We start from the raw sequence: 23,746 nt of genomic DNA, 5'->3' as shown, positions 1-23,746 counted from the left end.
TAATTTGGAACCTCTCATTTCATTTCCAATTTCCAAGAGCACAGACCTAAATGTTTCTGGATGCTCATGTATAGACCTGCAATCAATAAATCAATGTAAATCAATCTAAAACTTAACAAAACACTTTCTTAGACATCAACAGAGTACAGTAGTTTGTTAATGATGATTTTAAAAAAATTATTAGTATATATTATTACATGGATGTGGTAGCATTAAACAGGAAATTGAGAGACGGGCTGTCATGTGGTAGTAACTCGAGCACTAAAAGTTCGGTTGAAAAATACTTTTCAGTTTCTTGAATATTGATGCAGTTGCAGATTCCTAAAAATTGTCGCACATTGCTGGTTGTTCAGAAGCTCCTCCACAGTGCTCTAGTGTCAAATGCGTCTATTTCAGACAAAAAATTGCAGCCGACCTGAACAGTTTTTGGCTATGAAGTCAAGAAACACCAGAAAAGCGTATTTCCTGTGTATTACAAAACATGTCCATTTAAAATGAGATAAACTGTATTATATGAGAGAGATGAATGTATTTGAAATGTATTTGAAAATGAAAACAAATATATATCATATGCATACACATACATAAGGAGCAGAGCCAAATATACAAATTCAAGGAATTCATGATATTTTTAAGCTGTACAATGATGATTGCCTGTTTGTTAATTCTGTTTTTGTTTGTTTTTCTTGAGCTGATGGGAAAAGTGAAATTCATCTGTATCTGTATGTGTACTTCATTCTGAAGAGTGGATCTTTCATGTGATGGTGTCTTTCAGGGTACCCGTATTAAAAGGGCCATTATTCTGTGTAGAGGAGGAGCAGAAGATGAGTTACAATGAGGTCCAGACAGCACAGTTAACAGAAAACATCCCCATGACACCCAACAGCACTCTGTCACAGGGCTCTGGCTCCTATAAAGTGCTGCCCCCTATAGGCAGGCCTGGGTTGGAGAAAGAGGCAGAAGCGAGCCCTGATGGGAGTTTGAATACAACCCACCAAATCCAAAGAAGGGTCTCCGACGGTTACCTGGTACAGATGGAGAAACAGAAGCATCTGAGGACGAGAACTACTTATAAGGTGGGTGTGTATGTCCAAGTTTAGTTTGTGTCCTGCAAAGAAGGGTGCTGCATGTTTGTGTTTTCTTCTCTTGTGGAACCTTTGCTGTGTGTCTAAATCGTTAAGTGTTCTGTTGAAATGTTAACTTTGTCACTAATCCTCATGCATTTTAAAATAGTTTTTTCCACAGGGCTCAGTTTACACAATAGTCACTCAACACATGCTAAATGTCCACGTTAGAAAAACACATTATGCAGTTTCACCCAACAAAAGTGACACATGAATTCTTAAATTGAATGGCATTCCCCTCTAATCCGTACATACAGAGGAGGTTACGCAAATAAATGCCCCTTTGAAGTCCCAAATAATCCCCTCAGCTGTCTCCATACAGGGCCCACTTAATCCAAAGGGAGTGTTCTGGCGACTAAGGGCACAAAACATCAGGTTAATTGTCTAGCTCCACTAAGATACACTTAATTGGTATAAGATGATGACTCTATAAACCGCAGAGCTGCAGCCTCTGAAAAGCCATTTGAAGATGTGTTAGAGGATAAGGTGATTAGAAGAGAGTCTGTGGAGAACATGGCCACTAAAGATGGTCATTTGCATTTAATTATTTGTCTGTTGTTGTTTGTTCCTCTTTGGTGTGTTCGACTGAGTTGTGCAGGTGGGTCTTGTTTTTAATAGTATAGAAATAACAAGATTTTATATTGTTGCTTTTGGGGCATTATATAGTGTTTTTGAAAAGTCTCAATCAAAACACTAAGATAAAATGTTGTATTGCATGATATTTTGAAGTGATGCGGTATCACAGGGGCTGTTGTTGAAGAAAATCTTGGCAAAGAGCATGTTTACAGGCAAGATAATGTATTATAGGTGTATTCACATTAGGTTAAGTGATATTCTTTCATTCAAATGAAGAAGCTGCAAGTTATTGTCAGTCTCGAGCTCCAGCATGATTATTTTGAGATATTTTAGAGATTCAGTGTGTAAAGTATGGGGACATTTAGTTGGATTAAACTCCACAATTTAATGCATTATTATTTATCAGTAATTCTCAGGGGTTTTATCACCAAGAGCTGTATAAGCATAGTAGTTTGAGCAAAATATCTGTGAAATTAAAAGTATGTTTAAATTATTCTAATGTAATACTCACTCTGTGTCCTATAGTTCGTCTCAACCTTTAATGAAGTTGTTCTTATCTGTAATTAGTTAATTTCAGGGTGAATATGTTCACTTTCTGGTTGCTGGGGCTGGTAAAATCAGTTTTCGCAGAGTAAGATTCGCAGAGTATTTTCACTGTAGGAGAAAATATTCAACCCAGCTACATTTAGTGTTCCTTTATCTATCAGATTTTTTTTCTTCATTTTTTTCCCTTTTCTGATTGACTAGTTTTTGCTGGGTGGCCAGGTGGCTTTAAGTGAGATACAGACTCTTTCAGATCCCAGCAGGTCACAGGTAACAAAGTTTAGCCTCGTTACCTGTAGACCATTAGACCTCTGTTTGGTCCCCTTCACCTCTGTGTTTTGCACAGACACCACTTATCGCTACACAGGTAATATGTAATATACCATGTAACAGAAGCAGGTGTTTGAGTGGTTAAGTCATGTGTGTTCAATGTGGGATACAAGAGATCAAATCTCACAAGGTTTAATTTTGTATTTTTATTTTTAAAGCAATGTAGGGTACATTTTCTTTGTTAGTACCACCTGCTACTAGTATTTCTTGTATCTTTTGATTCACCCTAATGGAAAACACTGGCTTCTTTTATACTCTGTTTTTTAGTAGGTGGTATCTAGTGTTAAAGTAGATTTCTGTCACTTCGATGAATTAACTAAATTAACCGAAAAGCCCACATTAAACAAACAAACCCTGGCTGTGAGGCAGGGCCTTTGTGGGTTTTGTGGTCATATTCAGTTGGTTGAAATCTACAACTTCACCACTAGATGCCACTGAACATTTAAAGCCAATATGTTACATCTTCCAGTATATCTTCAGTGTTCAAATGCCTTCTTCTTTCAAATTGTTAGCCTCAGAACGTAATTGGTTAAATCATATTTTTGGCCAAATTGTGATATCTGAATAAAATGAAGCAGCAGTGTTAGGAGAGTAAAGTTACACAGATCTGCAATTGATGAAGGAGTAAAGCAAGGCAAGTGTATTTATACAGCTCATTTAGAAATGTAAAAAAAAACACTGAAAGTCCTCAACAAGCTTGAAAGACCACAATCAGAATACATGAGAACAGGTTAAAAAAGGTAATTAAAGCAGATTTAGAAAACTAAATAAAAACATTAAAATAAAATAAAACTTAAGATATCAGAAATAAATACAACAGATGTAACCATTGAATGAAATGAAAAGAGTAAAAAAAACAAACAGTTGAAACCATGGTAAAATCAACCAGGAAATGTAATTTAGAGCTTTAGTTTAATACTGAATTGGTCGCAAATGCGAGAGTATCATGTGTTCTTGCTTGTACGTACAAACAAAAAAAAAGAGTACAGGCTTAGTACAAAAATTATGTACATATGTATGATAATATTTATGTTTTTTTTATGTCAGTGGAAGACGAGAAGACATAAAGAGCAAGTTGCTGTTGTTACATGGGCATCCTCCCGATGAATGTAACCTCACTGACATTAAACCCCCCCCAAAAAAACTAACACATCAATAACTATGTTCTTTTTGTTGACATACTACTATATTTGCACCATAATGCAGGAAAAGTACTCAGTAATAACCAAGCTCCAAGACATTACACACTAGGTGCCCTAATGTCCCAAACAGCCAGATGATTTCAGGTAAACACAGAGATTTATTGCAATAATATATAATGTAAAAATAATACAAGATAATATGCTGTATTTAGTGTTACTTTCTGTGACACACCAGATGGATTTAATGGAGCAGTGGAGTTTGGTGGAAAAACAGGAAGCTATGATTATGTGCTTAGGTTTGTATTCACACTGGAGCCTTCACATAGTCCTCCTGTGGAGCCCACCAGTGCCCCCTCCCACCCCCACCCCGTGACCTTCCATCTCTCCCACCATGTTAGCCATCATGTCTGACAAGATTACAGTCTCAATTTGTAAAGCAGTCTGGCCACAGCGTCCGGGTCTGAAAGCAGATGAGCGTGACTTAGGGGCAGGGGGAGTGAGAGGAGAGGGCTTGAAAAGAAAAGGTACCCTGTTGTGTCCATGACCGACGGCTAATTCTGAAGCCAACCGAAATCCTTCTTTTCCAAAAAGCAGCTAGTACAATCTGGAATGATTAGCTCCCTTTTGTCTGGGCCGGCTTGTGGATTTCATGCACCTACACGCACGGCCACACACACTATACCATCATCGTCAGTGTCTCTGAATAAGTCAGGATACAGTACATTAGCTGCAGTCTGTTCCGATAGCTAACCCTTTATAGAGCACTCATAGAAATACTCTAGAATTCAAAATTTCAACCTTAGTATGTTATTGGAGGACATAAAAAGACTTTATTACGTTTGCAAAAATTTTTGTTATGTAAAAAATCAAGGTCAGTGAAGTTACCATATTTGGTTCCTTACTTAAATGGCAAAACATAATGTGTACACACTTTAAAACCCTTGGCCTTCAGTCCACGCCAAAGTTTTTGCACATACAGATGGACAGATGGACAGACAATGTGCCAGACCCCCCCCCCCCGCCCCCCCGATTATGGACCTAAATCCATCCTCAATCCAGACCTCAATACATACTTGTACAAGTAACGCGACGGACCTGCATGTGGAGGACGTGTCGATAAAGCTGTGAGAAAGTGAAAGTGAGCTCCCCTCACCTTGTCTTTGTTGTTGACTATCTGCTGCCCCCTGCGGTTGAGAACCAGTGGTGCATGCCGAAGTTTTTGCACATACATGGGGGCGGCCATGGCTCAGTTGGTAGAGCGGGTCGTCCAATAACCGAAGGGTTGGTGGTTCGAATCCCGCTCTGTCCTAGTCAGTCCGTTGTGTCCTTGGGCAAGACACTTCACCCTCCTTGCCTCCAGTGCCACCCACACTGGTGTATGAATGTTCGGTGGTGGTCAGAGGGGCCGTAGGCGCAAAATGGCAGCCACGCTTCTGTCAGTCTGCCCCATGGCAGCTGTGGCTACAAATGTAGTTTACCACCACCAGAGGGAGAATGTGAGCGCGAATGAATAATGGGTCAATAATGTAAAGCGCTTTGGGTGTCTAGAAAGGCGCTATATAAATCCAATCCATTATTATTATTATTACATGGACAGACAGATGGACGGACGGATGACCAACTGATGACAATACCCTGTGGCCAGTAGGGGTGTGTATTGGCAAGAATCTGGCAATATGATACAAATCACAATACTGGGATAACAATACGATAAATCACGATATATCATGGTACTGTTAAAAAGGCAATTTTTTATTGGTTTTGTTTCTTTCTTTTTTTTTTTTTTTTTTTGAAGATTATCTCCTGGAAGAATTGAATTACACCAGAAATATCCACAAATACTAAATACATTAATATTTGATCAGAACAGGATCTAATGCTATATCATAAAACTTGAAATATGTTTTACAGACATTACAGTTTAAGATCCTGTTCCAAATGTTCATATTATATTAGTTCATAACTCGTGTCACAACATAAAATATAAACAAAAAAGAATAACAAAAAAAACCCAAAAATAAACCTCTGCAATATCTGCATTTGAATAAATACCTAAAAATACTGATAAAGTACTTTTTAATATCTTTACAGTATTATGACATGAAATATCGCAATATATTGCAGAACCGATATTTTCTAACACCCCCAGTGGCCAGTGTGGCTGAGGATAAAAAAAAACAATCCAAGAAGTAAATATAAAAAATACTAGAAAAACACATGTAAGGTGAAAGGAACATGCATTTTAGAACATTAGAACATCACTTTTAGAACATTGCTATGTAGAAAATCAAGGTCAATGAAGTTACCATATTTGGTTCCTTACCTGTAAGTGGCAAAAAAATTACAAAAAATAAAAAAAAAATAATTCCAAAAAGTCTATATAAAAAAAATACAAGAAAAACACATGTAAGGTGAAAGGAACATGTATTTTAGAACATTAGACCAACATAAGTGCTGATCCAGACACCTGTCCACATCCACATGATCCCTTTGAACATCATTCCTTACATTAGTACCAGTACTTCATGGTACCTAACAAAGCAGGTACACTCACTGTTCATGTAGAGGTGGACCTTACAGACCCTGTAGACCACATCTGACCTGAGATTGTTGACTCACTGTCCTCACCGTAACTGTTGCTGTCACTGTCTTGTAAGGTATGCAGAAATTACCAAAAATAGTCACTTGCCCGATAAAGGGTTAAACTTCAACTCACTAGCAGCGTCCCTGAGAAAAGCACTTCAATATAATACAAGAATATAATGAGGAAACACTGTACTCCCATGACACCAAGGTAAAAATAATCCTTTAAAAGCTTACTCGTTTATTGTTTTCTCTATACATCTGTGGCACATTTTTTAATTTTAAAAACTCTTCCATCACCTTTTTTAGAAAGACCCTTAACAAATGTGCTATGGAGAAGAAATGAGCGCAGTGCACAAGCAAGGATGTGACCGTTGTGCTGTGAAATACTCAAGGAAAACCTTCTCAGATGCTTGTGTTTGTAGCTTTGCGTATGACCTACCATGGGTTCAAATCAAGCTTTTCAATCTTTGTCATGTCAAGAGCTCCACAAATGGATAATTGAGGTCAGCTTGCTCTATTCGATTAGGTTTTATTGTAAAGACGTACAGTTGCATACAGTGTGTATGTACTGTATGAAGGTATGAAACAGTGGTCAGAAAAATACTGAGTTTTCCACCATCCTTAGTGAGATAACCAAAGAAGAATTCAGGAATGAATTAGAACAGTTTTATCAATGATATACATAATGAAGTTTGCCTTGTATTGTTGGTGATTTGTGTTATAAAAGGGTCAGGTCAAGGAAACACACACATCTATGACAAAAATCAAATTTTCTCTTATCCTGTTCTGTATGCACTCATTTATTAGCTTATTACTAGGATGTGTAATAAATGCTTGTATTAAAAAATTTTTGACTTATTTTCTAGACGTATTTGTCCTTTCGTCATAAATCGAAACCGTGTTAATTTAAATCTGTGTCAATAAGTCCAAAAGTCTTCAATATATTTTCCTAAATTTTGACATCGGTGTAGCTTAATATGTTATTTAACACATCATAGGTAAATTTAAGTGAATTACCTGTGGGAACCGCATGTTAAGCACTTTGACGTACACCTTGTCATGATCAGTGGCATTTTGATGAAACCGTGTTACCGAGCACATTTTAAAATATTTTTGGTCAAAATTTTTATTTTATGCAATCACCATCCTTACTCTGCTTAACCCATAAAGATCCAAACACCCACTGGTGACCAAAATCATCTACCAGTATAAAATGTTTAATAACTTCTCATCCATTAATCCTATCAATCCATGTAAATCATTGGTGTAAAATGCAGTTTGTCATCTTTTCGTGGTCATCCGATATGACCCATTTGGATGTTCAGAAGCTCCGTAGTTACCGTGGAAACACAGTCATCTTCTACAGCACTGATTCACCAGTAAAACCCATGGAGTCGGATTAACGACAGTGGATGGACACACTTGGTTTATGTTCAGTTAATGATATATTTTGTTGAAATAGTCACATTTTCTTCATTGTTCTCTGTGTCTGATATTATGACTGTTGACTTTAATCGGAGCTTTTATGCACATCTATATGATCAGCAAATTAAGTATGGGAAAATACCTGATTTTTATTGAAGAAATGCAGAAGACAGAGATAGAATAAATGGTGATAAATCACCTAGGAAAGGTTAAATAGAGAGTAAAATTCATTTGGGAACTGCCGCAAAAGTAGCACTGGGTCTTTATGGGTTAAATCCTTACAAATACCTCCTGAAATATGTAACACTCATTGATATACAGGAGTTGGACAAAATAATGGAAACACCTTAAAAATCAACAAAATATAATTTAATATGGTGTAGGTTCACCTTTTACGGCAATTACAGCCTCAATTCTCCGAGGTATTGATTCATACAACTTGTGAATTGTTTCCAAAGGAATTTTAAGCCATTCTTCAGTTAGAATACCCTCCAACTCTTTCAGAGACGATGGCGGTGGAAATCGACGTCTTACTTGAATCTCTAAAACTGACCATAAATGCTCAATAATGTTGAGGTCTGGGGACTGTGCCGGCCATACGAGATGCTCAACTTCATTAGAATGTTCCTCATGCCATTCTTTAACAATTCTAGCTGTATGGATTGGGGCATTATCATCTTGAGGTGAAGGTGTTTCCATTATTTTGTCCAACCCCTGTAGGTTATATATGTGCAAAGTTAGAGCCCACTGAACACGAAACATGCAGCCATGTCACCGCTGACCCAGTAGATTGTCTGTATTTTACTTCACTCTAAGTTGAACTCAATGACATCAAATGGATCATGATTACATTTGGGAGTTTATCGTTCGTGCCATCCACAGTGTCATCAAAACAAATGGAGTTCACTTCAGATAAGGTGTCACTCGCAGACTTCCGTCACTTTCCTTCTTCACAACTTTAAATCATTTCTAAATTCTATTGTCTGTTTTACACAGGCTTACAGTCTGAAAGACTACAAGCAGCTGAAGCCAGCTGTGACTCTCCAAGGCCTCGGCCCGGACTACACCGCCACCGAGAAGACAGTAAGTACTGACCTGCAACATCCAGAGGAGACACACATATGGACTATTAATTCATGAGGACCTGTGTCTTGTCTGTAAGAAGTTTTAAGTGTGTCCCAAAACCTTTTCTTTGTCTCAGTGTCATCCTTAACAACATCCCTTCTTTTTTTTTTTTATAATACACTTTTATTTAATTCAAGAAGATTTTACAAAGTATTACAAAACACACAAATATACCCATCTATACTTAAAAACCATATACATATTTCTGCACCCGTATATACACCCACTCATAAAAATATACATACAATCGCCCATGTTCACAATTAGTGAATAAAAATAAAATATCTGTATATAAACTCACACATATAAACATACACAAACACATATGTTTACAATAAATACATACACGCTTACACTAACACGCATACATGTCTACATACATACACACACATATACATATACATACATACACTTTTTCCCCCTCTTTTTTTATGAGAGAAAAAGCCTTAGAAGTCTATAATATTCCACGGGAGTGTCTGTAATCTGTCCAGTGTTTTTCTTCTACATAGTTTGGTCAGAATGTGTTCAACCACTGTGTCACTGTCTGTAAGATTCTGATTAATCACCATTACACTTCTTGTTTTCCAAAGTTAGACCGATGCAATGCAAATTATTAACTGGAAGAGTCTTTTTTGATTTAATGGCATTTTTTTCTTCTAGGAGTCCATACATGACAGAACATCTTTTCCCATACGTCCCATTCATATATTCGGACATGTGTGGAATAAAAACCTAAGAATCCGATTCAGTATGTTAGCAAGCGGAAAAGCCAAATAAAAGCAAGATGAATGCATCTTTAAATCAAGTTCTCATCTGTTTTAACAAGATAAATTCCAAACAAAATAGTCATCCAATCAAAATACATTCATCTGAGTGTGTGCAGATATACACACAGACACACACACACATTAAAAGGTATTTACGTATTTACTAGTCAGTAAATCCAGTAATTTTTTTTTTTCAATCATTTGTATCTTTAGAACTGCCTTCAGTAAGAGTGAATACCCTTAAAAACAGAGTTGAAACGAACTTCAGCACTGATTGAATCTCAAATAGACAGTACAGTCAGTGTCTTTTCCCACTGTCTAAGTATTTAGATGGTGGTCGATACTAATTTGTTTCTATTGCTGCCATTTCATATATTCAATGTGTGATGAATTTCAGAACCGTTCAACAGTAACAATAGCGGGCAGATATCGATGTATGCACTGCAATATGTAGCAGCAACCTTCTGTGTTTTTCTATTTTCTATATTAGGAAACCTCATTGTCCTTTAATTATTTTGGTGTCCGCAAAAAGTGGACAATACAGAAGAAGAATTCAATAGAAATGCCGCTCACATACAAGGAGTAGTTACAAGGAGTTTGTCATTTAGTAAAAATGCGATTATGAGTTGTTTTGACAAGTATGATTAGTTATTTTCCTGGTATTTACTAAAACCACGATGTCCGCTGGAGTCATTGTGTATCCGCTGACCCTCTTCCAATTGTCCGGGTTCATCATTTAAAGGCTCCCATGCCATTTCACAGATAAAATTACATTTACAAAGCAAATGAGAGTACCTCTAAGAAGTTAAGTGCTCTTTGTGCTTTGATATATCTTTTGTTAATCCCCAGTTGTAAAAAGTGAGCATGTTTGGCCAATTTGCACTAGATTGAGCCCTGTGCATCTTCGGGGCCAAGCCTATTAGTGAATGATATGTGTAAATGTTGAAAGGCCCGTTGAATGGCTTGCTGTGTTTGGTTTTGTTGCGCTTCGTGGAGAGGCTCTGCGGAGAGTATACACAAAGAGAAGGGCCTTAAGGGAGAAATGGTTCGGTTAATTAAACCCCCTTTCATAATCTGCTTCTGTTTCTGTCTCTCCCTCCCTCTTTCACTCTTTCACCATCATCATGCTGAGAAAATGAGACGACAGAAGCTGTATTCAAATGTGATCCGCGAGCAGAACAAAAAGATAAGCAGGATTCCCTTTCTACCGGCCAAGGACCCGGAAGCCAATGACAAGAAAGTTCCCAGAATGAAGGTGTGTGTCTCTTTTTTTTTTTTTGGTTAATGTGAACGCGTGAGAACACCAGCATATGTCACGTGTGCTTGGGACTGCATTAGAGAGGCGATTTTTGGCCAAAGTAACAGGGAAAGGGTAGATGAGATTAGGGAGACGGTCAATAAATGGATCAAACCTGCAATCTGTCTCCTTTCGTCCCATGTAATCTGAATTTTTTTGTCTGGATTCACTAAGATTCACTTTTATCCTGCTCAAAGTCAGTGCAAGTAAAATTCTTGATCCAACCAAAATGAATGCTTCTTCAACTCTGAGACTAGAAACTGCAAGCATTGTTCAACCTCATTTTGATCATTAATATAATTGCATATGGGTGCTTCTATGAAACTGGTACCTTAAAACAGGACATGGGGGCTAAATATTCAAACCAGATGTAGACTAATGTTATGAAGCAAGTTTGGAAGCACTTTAGGTCTATTTTTAAAATAAATATTCACTGAGATAAAAGAGAAAGTATTTTTCAGATAAAACACATTTTATATTATTCTTATACAAAAATCTGCATGTAACACGGTAAAAAGGACACAAAAATTACACGCTACTATCTTTTTAATATCTCTTTATTCTCTCACAGGTACATTTTAGGAACTGAACTAATTATGCAAGGCAGAGTGTTTCACAAAAATGACCGCTGTTGCAAAATCATTCACAATTTATGTGTTTAAATGGGCAGGTTCTGCATGTAACACCAGTGGACACAATGGGTTACACACGAAACCTGGAATGAGACTGAGATTCGTGAAAAACCCACATGTCTGAATTAGAAAAACCGCTAAGATCATCAAATTTAACACAGTGTCTTTACTTACAGCGCTATATAAAACCGTTTACAGCCATGTTTTACAGATCAAATGCACTGACACCTAGGTAGCTTTTCACATCCCGATTTTGGTCCTATTTTTGGATCCAATATTTTATTAAAAATTGATTAATTTTGGGATGGCTCAGAGCAGGAGTATAATTTTTTTGCATTTATCTGAGGTCATCATTAGGTACGTCCTGGGGGGGAAATATGTCGACATTCACCTTTTTTATTATCGGTAAAGTGCCAGATACCAAAATAAACCCAGTTTCATAGAAGCACCCATATAGCCTCTTCTTGTGGAAATGTATTTCTAAACCAGGTTATCTCTTACTTTGCTAAAATTATGTGACGAAATAAGAAACAGAGGTATTATATTCATAGGACTTTCTTAGTCTACTATGATCAACCTGCTACTTAAAACTCATATTAAAGCAGAGGAAGATATATGATATATGATATATGATTTAATTTCTTTGTGTGACTTGTGATACTTGGCTGTGAACACAATGTATAAGTCAAGAATCAACAGGTCTAATGACTATTTTTTAATCAGTTAGACAATTAAAATAATCTTACTAGCACAGAAAAACTCACTGGGTTTGTAATGGCTAATAAAATAAAATAAAATATAGTAGCTGTTCAAACAGTTGCTGAGTGTTTCATGTCAAATTCTCCATTGTAACACACGGTGAAGTTTGAAGTTGAATAACATCGTACCTGTTTTGTGCTCAAACTTCAATACAGTTTATTGTAAAATCCTTTTCGTCTGTAAACTTTAATCTTTCCTCTCCCTGTCTTTCCCAGGCTTTGGAGTATGCGAAGACCATAGCCAAACCCCCTCTGCAAATTCAATCAAAAATCATACAGAAACATCACATCCAAGGCTCCACTGAGCACGCTCCCTACTTGAAGGATTTAGACATATCCCAGCTGACCACGCTGGAACTCCTCCGAAAACGACACGAAGAAGAAAAACAGGCTGTGGCACTGCTCAGAAAAATACACACTGTTTGAGACAAGGTGCAGTCCATCCGTCCAACCCATGCACTTTAGATATCATTAACAAAAGTGCTGATTTATTCGATGTTTTATCAGTATAGTGCAAATGTCTAATTCTACTTTACCTTTTGTTGTTTTTGTAGAGTTGAAATGAGCATGCATGTTTATTTCTCATTTTATTTAGTTCAGATACAACAAAGAAATACAGGAAATATATCCACAGCCTTTAAAGATGCACTAAAAATGAACTGAAATGAACTTATAAAGGATAACGTTACTATTTCCTTTGACCCTTGACCCCATGACAAGAAGCAGCACAAACAATTAGAAAGATCTGACGCGTGTTGAATGAAACCTGACATAAAACATCAGAAAATGAATGCAATAAATCTCATAATGTCTGAACAAACAGGTTAAAGGGACATCACACTGAAAACTATTACTTTGGGTTATAGAAGCTGTTTTTTCCCCCTGAAAGTTCTGTTTTTACTGCTGTACATACTTCACGTATATCCAGATTGGCTCTTAATACAAAAACTGAGAAACGAATACGTGTGGTCATTAGAACTTTACTAAACCAACAAACCTAATGTTGGACTTTTGCGCAGTACTGTACATATAATTTAATTTTCATTCTTCTACTTGGTGCTTACTTTTGTTCAAATATGATGCCGCTGGATTTTATTTTTTGCAAACTTTAAATCCAAATCGATTGTATTTACTTTTAAACATGAGGCGGGTGATGCTTCTGTCTTTGCAGTTACAACATAAAGGAATTGATTTATCGTTCACAGTGGGCTTTTAAGCATTGATTAGAGGAAAACCGCAGCAGCAGTAAATGGATAGGTCATACCGGTTCAAGCAATGTTTTGCTGCGGTAGCTCAGGTTTAATCCCATTTTGAAATAATCCAGCATGATACTGTGATAAAGTGATGCAAAGGGGTTTAACATTTCCCCATTTTACAGTGTCCTCAATACTACAGTCGTGGAAAAAATGATTAGACCACTGTTGTTTTTTTTCAATTTCTTGTTCATTTTAATCCCCGGTACAACTAAAGGTACATGTGTTCAGACAAATATAATAATACCAACAAAAACAGCTCATAAAAGTTTAATTTCAGATCTGATATCTATCCATTTTCCATGGTTTTCTTGATAATTACCAAAATGACTTCAGTTCTTACATCAGTATCTATGATTGTACTGCCAGAAACAGTGCTTTTTGGCATCCCGTGTTTTCTTTTCTGTCTGTTTTAGTCACATGATACACACAGGAGTTAGTACTTGATTGCATAACTGTTGTTTCCAGTGACTTTTGATGGTCTAATAATTTTTTCCACAACTGTATGCCAACCTAATTTTTCCCATGTTGTCATTGCAGCCACAAGTTGCTTCTCATTCCATCACCACTGCTAAGCTGAAATACTGGATTTGTCACGACACTCCTTTGCTTCATTTCTGTGCTTCACAGTTTGGAAAATCTCACCCAGATGAGGGATGACACTTTAAAGCCCACCTGATTCTGTCCTGGTCCTACTTTACGTAGCCAGTCTCTAAGTGGTAACTCCTCCCCGACACAAAATGCTCTCAAGCAGCTCATTTCACTAATAGAACCCTCAGATCATTATCAAAGCACTATTTACCTCTGTGCAATATTTTAATTAGATTATAGTCTCTATTTAACCCATCATGGACTCTTTGAAGCTCTGTGTTTTTAGTGTTAAGTCCTCAGATGCGCGATTGGAAACAAATGACGGAGCCCTTTTTGATTTAATGAGAAACGCTGCCCGTCCAGACTGAGTCTCTTTGCATCCTTTTTTTTTCGGTCCCACCTACTTGTTTTTTGCCATTGAAATCCAGTTAATTGAAGGAGTCTTTCACCGCTGCACATGAAGGGGGACAAATTAGCATCCCTTTCTGCCCATTGGGAAGCGAAGGCAGACGTGGATGCTTTGATGTGAGAAGCACGCTTTCAGTAGGCGACAGGCTTCCTGAAAATGAGCTGATGGCCCTGCTATTAGGCCCAAATGCAGATGCGTCCATGTGTTGCAAAACGCTTAATCTTTTAATTGATCACCTTCTGCATGGCCTGTTCTCCATTTTTTTTTTTTTCTCGGCTCCCTGTTAATGAGAATCACATTTTGAAGATGGCATGAGCTGCTTTTCAAAAGGCAGGATAGCATGAAAAACCCGTGTAAAAGACAGGAGAGGACTGCATGTTGTGCAAATGCACTGAAAGATAGTGAGCTTGTGGTCAAACTATTATAGCTCTTCACATGCTTAAAAAGGCATTTTACTTGGTTTATAAATAAACAGTGATCATAAGTCGCAGATATCTGTCCTTAGTCTGTTATAAGTCAGATCTACAGTCTTAAAGCAGACTATTTTAAGTCTGAATTGGGATATAACAGTGTCATTGAGGGACACTTTAATCATCTTTTTGTATCTTTAATATGTTAAACTGATAATGGTTGTGTTCTGTTGATTTTATAAATAAATTATAAGCAACTAAATCCTATATACAGGTACATAATAATTGATATTTATTAGAATGCCAATGTATAGTGGAATTAAGTGATGCTAAGTCCTTTTTTTGTGTATATATTTATTATTTCCCATAATAATACCCAGAAGGCTTCAGAAAATGCTAACAAATATGTCCTTATTCCAGCAAATTGTAATTTATACTTCACTAATTTCTGGTATATTATGTCATGATCATATTTTGCATTTCACAGTGGTTGAATAAATAAAGGTTAATGGTGGGACAGTGAAGGTAAATATCCAAAATTGTTTGTTTTCTTTATACTCAAAAATTCATTTCTATTCTAACACTTTTATGGAATCGAATGATGTTTAAAGCTGACTGGAAAACGCTTTAAATTGAATTAAAATCAATTTCATAATGTTAAACCTGTCACAAATAAGTAAGGAGAGTAATAGGTATGGCTTTTATGTCATTGTTCAATTTAATATTTACACTTACGTGAACTAAAGCTGAGGTGTTTGCAGAACTTTGCCATTAAATAATAATTCTTAAAAAAAAAAAAGTATTTTCCCTATTTATTCTACTCTTTGGTTGTTTTATTATTCTTGAATTACACCCATAAAACTTTAAAGACTTGTACCTAAATTTTAGTATTTCAAAGATATGACCAAATCTAAATAAAACAAGGAATATTCTGGACTTTTTTGCTCATTTTACCTACAAAATGTTATGCCTTCACTCCCTCTGTGACCTGAAGTAATAAAGACTGATGCATCATTTAAGTTTTGTTTCTGAAAGCTGTAGGTTTATATATAGAGAGAGAGAGTAAAAAACGCTTAAAATAGTGATCACCTTATTTACATGCGTCCTGCAGTAATCTGCTCTAGAGGCAGCTGACTGTTTGTGATTTCTTGCTGTCACTCTTTCTGTTTCTGTTGGCTTAAAGCGCAGCAGGCTCCAGGCCACCATGCAGGAAACCCAGTAGCGAACAAGCAGCCTCCCATTCAACACCGAGCTCCATGCTGCGGAGACTGGTTCCTAATGCAAGTGCTTACAACAGCAGAGGAAAGAGCCATTTGGACTCACTTGAACATCTGAGGATCTGAGGGGGATCACATGCGCATGTGCAGCTCCAAATAATAACACGGCGTTAATGGCATTTAGCTGCAAGGTCTAAAAACATCTGCAAAAGACTTATGCTTAATTTATGGAAAAAAAAAATTAAGCAATTATGCAGACAAAAAAATAAGTAGGAAATTCTAAAGAATAAACAGAGAAAGAGGCGGGTACCGAGTCATTATTTATATACTATAATATATATATTTACAAGTGAAAATATAAATGGCAGTTACTGAAGAACGGCGTCTCCGAGCAAAACATCAGTTACAAAACTTCCCAAAAGATGAAAAAAAAAAAAAAACAGGAAATCAAAGAAAAAAAATTATTTTCCGAGAAAAAAAAAAAAAAAAAGCATAGAGCATTACAGTCTGGGAAAAGAAAAGTGCAAAAGGATGCGTTTATGTTACAAAGCGAAGAGCTATTTGTACAGATTGTCTGGTAAAAGACAAATGGATAGCTGAAATAATATTAATAATAATAATAATAATAATAATAATAATAATAATAATAATATTAATTATACTCCAAAATAACATGAAAATCCCGATATTTATAGAGGAAAACAGGCAGTCTTCTAAATCTTAAGGCCAATTTTTTTTTGCACATTTGAATAAATATCAACAATGTTTAATATTCTCCCCCCCTTTTTTTTTTTTTTTTTGTTAGGATTAAAATGGTATCATACATAATATGTTAATGGGAGGTAAAGTATAAAGTCAGTGTTATTATGGACAGTACATTTACAGTGGAGAGTCTGCTGCGTAGAAAACAGTGCTGCAGCCCTACTATAGTAGATGATCCGGGGAACAAATGTCGTCCTCGATGTCCACGTCGTCGTCGTCTTCGTCGTTTTCCTCCAGCATGTACGAGTCCGCCTCTAGTCCGTGTTTCAGCTCCTCTGCGCTCTTGTCGTTCAGTTCGCTCTCGCTGGAGTTTTCCGCAGACCGTTCCACATCCCCAGGCGTCTTCCGCTCATCCTGCACTTTTCTCAGCTGCTTCTTATGCTTCATCCGCCGGTTCTGGAACCACGTTTTCACCTGATAAGAACAGGTACAAGAGTGAGTGGGGACTATTTGAACACATGCAGAGAAGTCTGTTTATTTTGAAATGAACTGAATTAAAATAAAACTTTTGCCATTGCAGAATAAACCTTTTTATTTTTAAGATAGATAGATAGATAGATAGATAGATAGATAGATAGATAGATAGATAGATAGATAGATAGATAGATAGAATACAAGAATAAAAATAGAACATAAAAGCAAACACACTATAGATAATAAATAAGTAGCCTATAAAAAAAAATCTAGAAAATCAAACTGTAACGTGCAAAATGGAATGGTGTTTCTGATTCTAAAATAGTAAAAATTATAAAATGTATTTTTAATTTGGAGAAATTTTGATTATAGCTTTCCGAATTCATCCTTATTTTGCTTATTTCCTGTGCGTTTTGTAGGTTTATTTATTCTAGAGATGTACTGTAGGCTTTCGTTTTGAGACCCAGCTTTACTAAAAAAAAAAATTAAATTAAATTAAAAAATTAAAAACGTTGTCCAATGTAAAGGAAATTCCCTTAAAAAATCTGAAAAAAACTGTGGCGTTATGTTGTTTCCACTTAAGAATTCAATGTAATATAATCCAAGCTTTTACTTTCCTGGTTCTCAGGAGATTATTCATTAGTTTTTTGGGTCAAACATGCAGACAATCTTACATTTTTATGGATTTCATATTTAAAAGTTTATCATTTCACATTTATGTTGCTTAAACTGTATTATTATTTTAAGACTTTGCAGAGTTGATTTTAATATATCATTAATTATTACAGTAACGTTTATTCAACCACTCTTTTTGCTTGCATACACTTAATTCGTTTTGCTGTTTATTCTAGAAGTTTATTATCAGACTATCTGTTGCCGCAGATAAAACGCTCCCCACGAAGAATCCAGGTGTGAAACCGTGCGTTATACCTGCGTCTCCGACAGGCTGAGCGCCGTGGCCAGCTCCACTCTCTCCGGCGTGGACAGGTACCGCTGGATTTCGAACCTCTTCTCCAGGCCCGACAGCTGCGAGTCGGAGAACACCGTCCGGGCCTTCCTGCGTCTGCAGTGTTTCCCCGGTAACTCCGCGTGATGCTGGAACAAGGCCGGCATCTGCATCCCTACAGGTCCAAACACAGGTCAATAAATACAGCTTGGATTCACTTTGGTGTTTATATTATTAGTTGATTAACTTTAGTCTATTTTAGTATCATTTTTGTATTTTTCATTGAATATATGACTTAAAATGCAAGGAGAAAACATCAGAATAGCTCTAAAAATTGCCTTTAGGTTAATTGTTTGCTCTTTAAAAGCCTTCTAAAACACTTTATTTCTCATTGTTTTTTTGTTTTGTTTTTTTTTATTTTATTGCAGCTGGATTTAAATTCATAAATGCAACATCCTGCTGAGACCCAGTGATGCATTTCTGTTCTCTGTGGGGGACAAGAATTTCACAGCTGTATTAAAATAAAATATATTTGAAAATACTATTGCGTCATGCTGTCTTCACCAAAAACGATTATTTAATCTAAATAAAAGTCGAAACTTTTACTCCTCTGGGTCTCAGGAGGATGCATATATGTAAATAAAATACAAAAATGTACATTTACAGGTGCATGTGTGATATCCTATTGAAATGAATATGACAAATAATAAAATAGTAGGTTATTTTTTTACTTTTATCTTGATTATATGAGCGATTTCTACCCACTTTCACAGCATTTCCATTATGTTCTCTCACCAGATGTGAAGAAGTACTGGTGATGCTCCGGTTTGTGTAGAGGATGGTGCGGATGCGGAGCCAGGATCGGGGTTGGCATCAGCGGGTATCCGTACTCCAGGATGGGCATCCGGGAGGCCAGGGAGGTGCAGAACGGCGACGGGATGACCTCCCTCAGCGGTTTAGGTTTGTGCAATAAGATGTCCTCAATAAAAAACGACGTGGACCTTTGCGTAGGCGCCGCAGATGCATAATTCATACTCATTTTTTTTTTTTTTTTTTTTTTGTAGTTAAGTCTGTTTTTTTTTTTTTCCTCCTTAAATCCTTAAACCTGCATCTGCCTCGTTCTTCCAAGTCTCAGAGGTTTAAATGCAGCCCCTGTGTGTGTGATCAGTCAATGACACTACGTTGAGCATTGGATATCTGTGGGAGGTGCACATTTCCAACAAGTATTTATTCGGAAAGAGGGGCGGATTTGGACCAAAATTGATTTGTGCTTCAGCCAATTAGAGCCGCGCAAGGGCAGAGGGGGAGAAAGAAAGGGCCGGTCCTTCGCGTCCATTGGCTGAGATGCGTTTGTGGCTGAAAATAATAATAATAATAATAATAATAATAATAATAATAATAATAATAATAATAATAATAATAACAATAATAATAATAATAATAATAAAAATAAAAACTGCAAGCGGTGTTAAGGCCCTCGCCCTCCCGTGCAACCGCCTCCCCAGGCCACCGACAACGAGAAGACACTATATCATGGGCTCGATCCGGTATTCTTCGAGATAAACACAGTTATATACTTCTGACAAAGACCGCTCAATCACGAGCTCATCACAGCCACGCCCAACATTTGATCAAAAATGTAGGTGGTAACTTTTGCTCACACATGTGTAGGTGATTTTCACCAAGTTTGGTCCAAATCGGATGTGAACCCTAAGAGGAGATGATGAAAGTATGAGGGGTGGGATTTTAGAGGTCCACACTTCCACCCAATATGGCTGACTTCCTGTTGGGTTTAGGGCGGGGCCATAATGTAATTTTTTTTTACTTGTCCCAACATAGGCTATGTCTGGACCAAGTTTCATGTTTGTACGATGAAAAAAATTTGGGGAGGGCTCCCATTCGCGTAATGTATTTTGATTTTTGAGGGGGCGCTACCGAGTCATTTTGCAATATTTTTTTCTTGGCGACTTCAAATAAAAAAAAATTTTCGCCGGGCTTGAATTTTTGGTCAAATAAAATTGACTTTTCGTTAATGTTCAGGGGGTCAAATTTGCGTTCAAAGTGGCGAGAGAATAATACAAAAATAATAACGGAACCATACGATTTTAATAGGCCCTCGCCGACATGTATGTCTGGGCTCGGGCCTAATAATAATAATGATAATAATAATAATAATAATGAATAAAAAACAAAAACGCAAATAAACAGTAATGTGTGTGACCTCTTCTAGTTTACCTGAAAAAAGCTCAAACTCAGCCGAGCATCACCGTTTGTCGCCTGGTAACCACCGAGGAGAAAGCTATGGCCTCGTCAAACAATTAGGCCGCTCTTTAACTGAGGATAATTTTCACATATATTGTTTCAAAATACACAAATGACTCATTCACTGTTATTTGCATATGAAGCCTGTGTGTGTGTATTTGTGAACCTGCTGTTACTGCCTCATTCATTTAACACAGTGCCTGTCGCTCTCCATGGTGCTGAAAAACCTCAGTTCACCCATTGAAACTATGAGTAATTTTCAGTCATGTCTGCTCCTAAAAAAGTGGATTAAACTTATTTTTAAGTCATATGCACCAAGATCCATTTAATTTCTATGTATACAGTAGTCTAGTTTAGGTTGTTTTGTAGTTTTCCAGTGGTGATTTGCTCACATTCTAGCATTTTTTTTTACCATCTTTACTGCATTTGTCTTTTTTATGTGAAGCTATCATGACTTTGATGAAACTTGATCACTGTATGCCCACATACTTTAACCCATAAATACCCAGACATCCACTGTCAACCAAAAGCATCTTCTCATCTAAACTGTTGATCCACTAATCCTGTCAATACATGTAAATAATTGGTGTAAAATACAGTTTGTCATTTTTCATGGTCATCAGATATGACCAATTTGAACGTTCAGAGGCTCCGTAGTTACCATGGAAACACCATTATCTTCTACAATGTTGATTCACCAGTATAACCCACGGAGTTGGGTCAATGACATTGGATGGAGACACTGGGTTTATGTTCAGTTAATGATAGATTTTGCTGAAAAAGTCAGTTTTTCTTCAATTCTCTCTATTTCTAATATAATAACCCTCAGTTTCAACCTGAGCTTTTATGAACATCTACATGATCAGTGAATTAAATATAAGAAAATACTTGATGTTTACTGAAAAAAACACAAAATACTGAGGATTATGTCATAATAAAGTGTGATAAATCACTTAAGGAAGGCTAAATATTGTGAAACAAATATTTTGGAACTGCCACAAAAGTCACTTTTTCTTCTTTTTTTTCTGTTTTGATACAATAACCTTTGACTTTAATCTGAGCTTTTATGAACATCTACGTGATTTGATTAGTCAATTAAACATAGGAAATAAATATTTTTCACTGAAAAAAAAAGCAAAATTCAGAGGAAAATATTATAATAAATGGTGATAAATCACTTAGGAAAGGTTAAATACGATGAAAAATTATTTTGGGAACTGCCACAAAAACCCACACTGGGTCCTTTTTGGGTTAATTAATATATTTATTATGCTCTGAAATCTGATGCTATATAAGTAGTTTGTTGGTAATTTTCAACCCCTGTCCCTTTTTTTTTTTAAGTTTACTTACATGTATAATAAAAATAAACACACAGCAACATATTCTAGACACGAACAGATATAATGTAGGCCTATAGGTATGCAAAATGCACAGTGTTTATGTTGTATTTGTGCTCATTGTTTCCTATTTCACGTTGTGTAACTTAATTCATTAGTGGTCTAATTTATCTACCTGCTTAACCGGTTGATGAAGCTTGTTCTTCCATAATAATTCAGACCCTTCTTAATCATCTTTATCGATTATGTGCTCCAACACAAAACTTTACTCCATGTGCAGTGGTTTTAATTGTTCCAGAGTAAATAAAAAAAAACAAAACAAACTTGGATAACTTCTGCACACTTTCTTCATGTTGGCAGTTTTTGAAGCAAGTGATGTAGTGTGTGTCACAGGAGAATTAGGCCGCTACAGGTCTGTCTAGTAATTCCACCCAAATTGGCTGTAATTGTCGGTATTAAAATCTGGGAGAGTACAAGTGCCGCTCCTGTGCCCATTTGCGAAAGAAAGCGGTGCGCTATAATTTGTTGATATGGTGTTGTCATCACATTTCCAATCAGGCCGCTTAATGTGAAAGTGTCTTAATGTAGGCAGAATTCACGCTGCAATGCTATTAGGCAATTAAGGGAGATGTTAGAGCGGAAGTTGTAATCCTTGGGCTGGAGCACAGGATTTCCATTTGATCAGATGAAGGGAGAACAAATTAATTACTGAGAATCAGTGGAGCTGGAAAAGCGCTGTTCTGCCACATTAGTTTGCATAGGTTTGTGTTAAATGGACGTGAGCTTACACTGGCTTAAAATGTAAATTAACATTGTGGGGAAAGGACTGAGAATATAAGTCCTGACTGCAGCCTTTGGTTAGTGCAAAAATGTAGAGTTTGATGACAACAGATTAGACTTCAACTTGAATCCCATGTCTTTTTCCCCATTACAAAGCACATTTATAAGAAAACATTTGTAAAAAGTAGATTTTTTATTTATTTATTTATTTATTTTTAATGGCGCTTATACAAAAATGATCCAAGAAGATTAACCCATAAAGACCCAGTGCTACTTTTGTGACAGTTCCAAAATATTTTTTCCCCTATGTTTAGCTTTTCTTAAAGGGGTCATATTTTGCTAAACCCACTATTATTCATCTTTGGTTCATTTATTTGTGTGTTTGGACCCTAATAGTTCATAAAGTTGGAATTTGAACCCTCCAGGTGCTGCAAAGCTATCTTTATTTTCATTCTGGCAAAAATCGAGTGGATTTCTACAACCTGTTCTAATTCCTACTTAATTTGTTACATTTTATAACTAGTTACGTCACAACATTTGCACATATAAGGTCAAGATTTCCGAAGAACATTTCTCAGAGTACGACATAATTGTTTATCAGCAGCAGCAGTTCTAGTAAAAACTGAAAATATGTCCAAACTTTGAGCCAGTTACCTAAAATGTTCAGTTGTCGGTTGAATGGGACAGAGCAGCACAGCCAACAACCTGGAGGGGGCGTGGCCTGAAGTGGCTCATTTGCATTTAAAGGGCCAGCACTCAAAACAACCTTTCTGGTATCATTACTCAGAAATAGGGTTGAAGATGGACCTGTGGAGTTGAATTAATTAAGAATTCAGACCCAAGCAGAGCATTTACAGTTTATGGAGACCACAGGGAAATGTTTTAAAATGCATAATTACATTATAAAAAGCAAAATATCCCTCCTTTAAGTGATTTTATCACCATTGATTATGACATTATCCTCTGTATTTTGAGTTTTTCAGTGAACATTAGGTATTTTCCTATGTTTAATTTACTGATCATGTGAATGTTCATAAAAGCTCAGATTAAAGTTGATGGT

At 36.5% G+C, this 23,746-nt stretch overlaps 2 protein-coding genes across 2 annotated transcripts in view; one reads left to right on the top strand and one right to left on the bottom strand.

Annotated features, from left to right (window-relative positions):
- The window catches only part of jhy (junctional cadherin complex regulator), a 28,553-nt gene extending 13,066 nt beyond the window's left edge, over positions 1 to 15,487 (top strand). Inside the window, exons 6-10 of the mRNA XM_030153600.1 lie at positions 776 to 1,076; positions 8,723 to 8,809; positions 10,745 to 10,873; positions 12,522 to 12,737; positions 14,099 to 15,487. Of these exons, the coding sequence (XP_030009460.1) occupies positions 776 to 1,076; positions 8,723 to 8,809; positions 10,745 to 10,873; positions 12,522 to 12,731 (727 nt within the window). The 3' untranslated portion in view covers positions 12,732 to 12,737; positions 14,099 to 15,487. The remainder of the gene's footprint in view (positions 1 to 775; positions 1,077 to 8,722; positions 8,810 to 10,744; positions 10,874 to 12,521; positions 12,738 to 14,098) is intronic.
- A 1,622-nt stretch (positions 15,488 to 17,109) lies between these two features.
- bsx (brain-specific homeobox) lies at positions 17,110 to 19,346 on the bottom strand. The gene is made up of 3 exons (XM_030153602.1): positions 19,103 to 19,346; positions 18,292 to 18,482; positions 17,110 to 17,361 (listed from the first exon to the last, which is right to left on the bottom strand). Exons 1-3 carry the CDS (start codon positions 19,344 to 19,346, stop codon positions 17,110 to 17,112), a joined length of 687 nt encoding a protein of 228 aa, XP_030009462.1.
- Positions 19,347 to 23,746: the final 4,400 nt, after the last annotated feature.

Source organism: Sphaeramia orbicularis, chromosome 14 (genome assembly GCF_902148855.1).
Source record: "Sphaeramia orbicularis chromosome 14, fSphaOr1.1, whole genome shotgun sequence".
NCBI classification, from domain to species: domain Eukaryota; kingdom Metazoa; phylum Chordata; class Actinopteri; order Kurtiformes; family Apogonidae; genus Sphaeramia; species Sphaeramia orbicularis.
The sequence above is the reverse complement of the archived record's forward strand: the minus strand, read 5'-3'. Positions and strand labels throughout refer to the sequence as shown.

Bases quoted from the DNA above. Each gene is read 5' to 3' on its own strand.
- bsx (XM_030153602.1), bottom strand. From the start codon at position 19,346: ATGAGTATGAATTATGCATCTGCGGCGCCTACGCAAAGGTCCACGTCG. The intron at 18,483-19,102 runs GTGAGAGAACAT...TTGGACCTGTAG, and splicing joins CCAGTACTTCTTCACATCTG to GGATGCAGATGCCGGCCTTG. The intron at 17,362-18,291 runs GTATAACGCACG...TGTTCTTATCAG, and splicing joins TCAGCCTGTCGGAGACGCAG to GTGAAAACGTGGTTCCAGAA.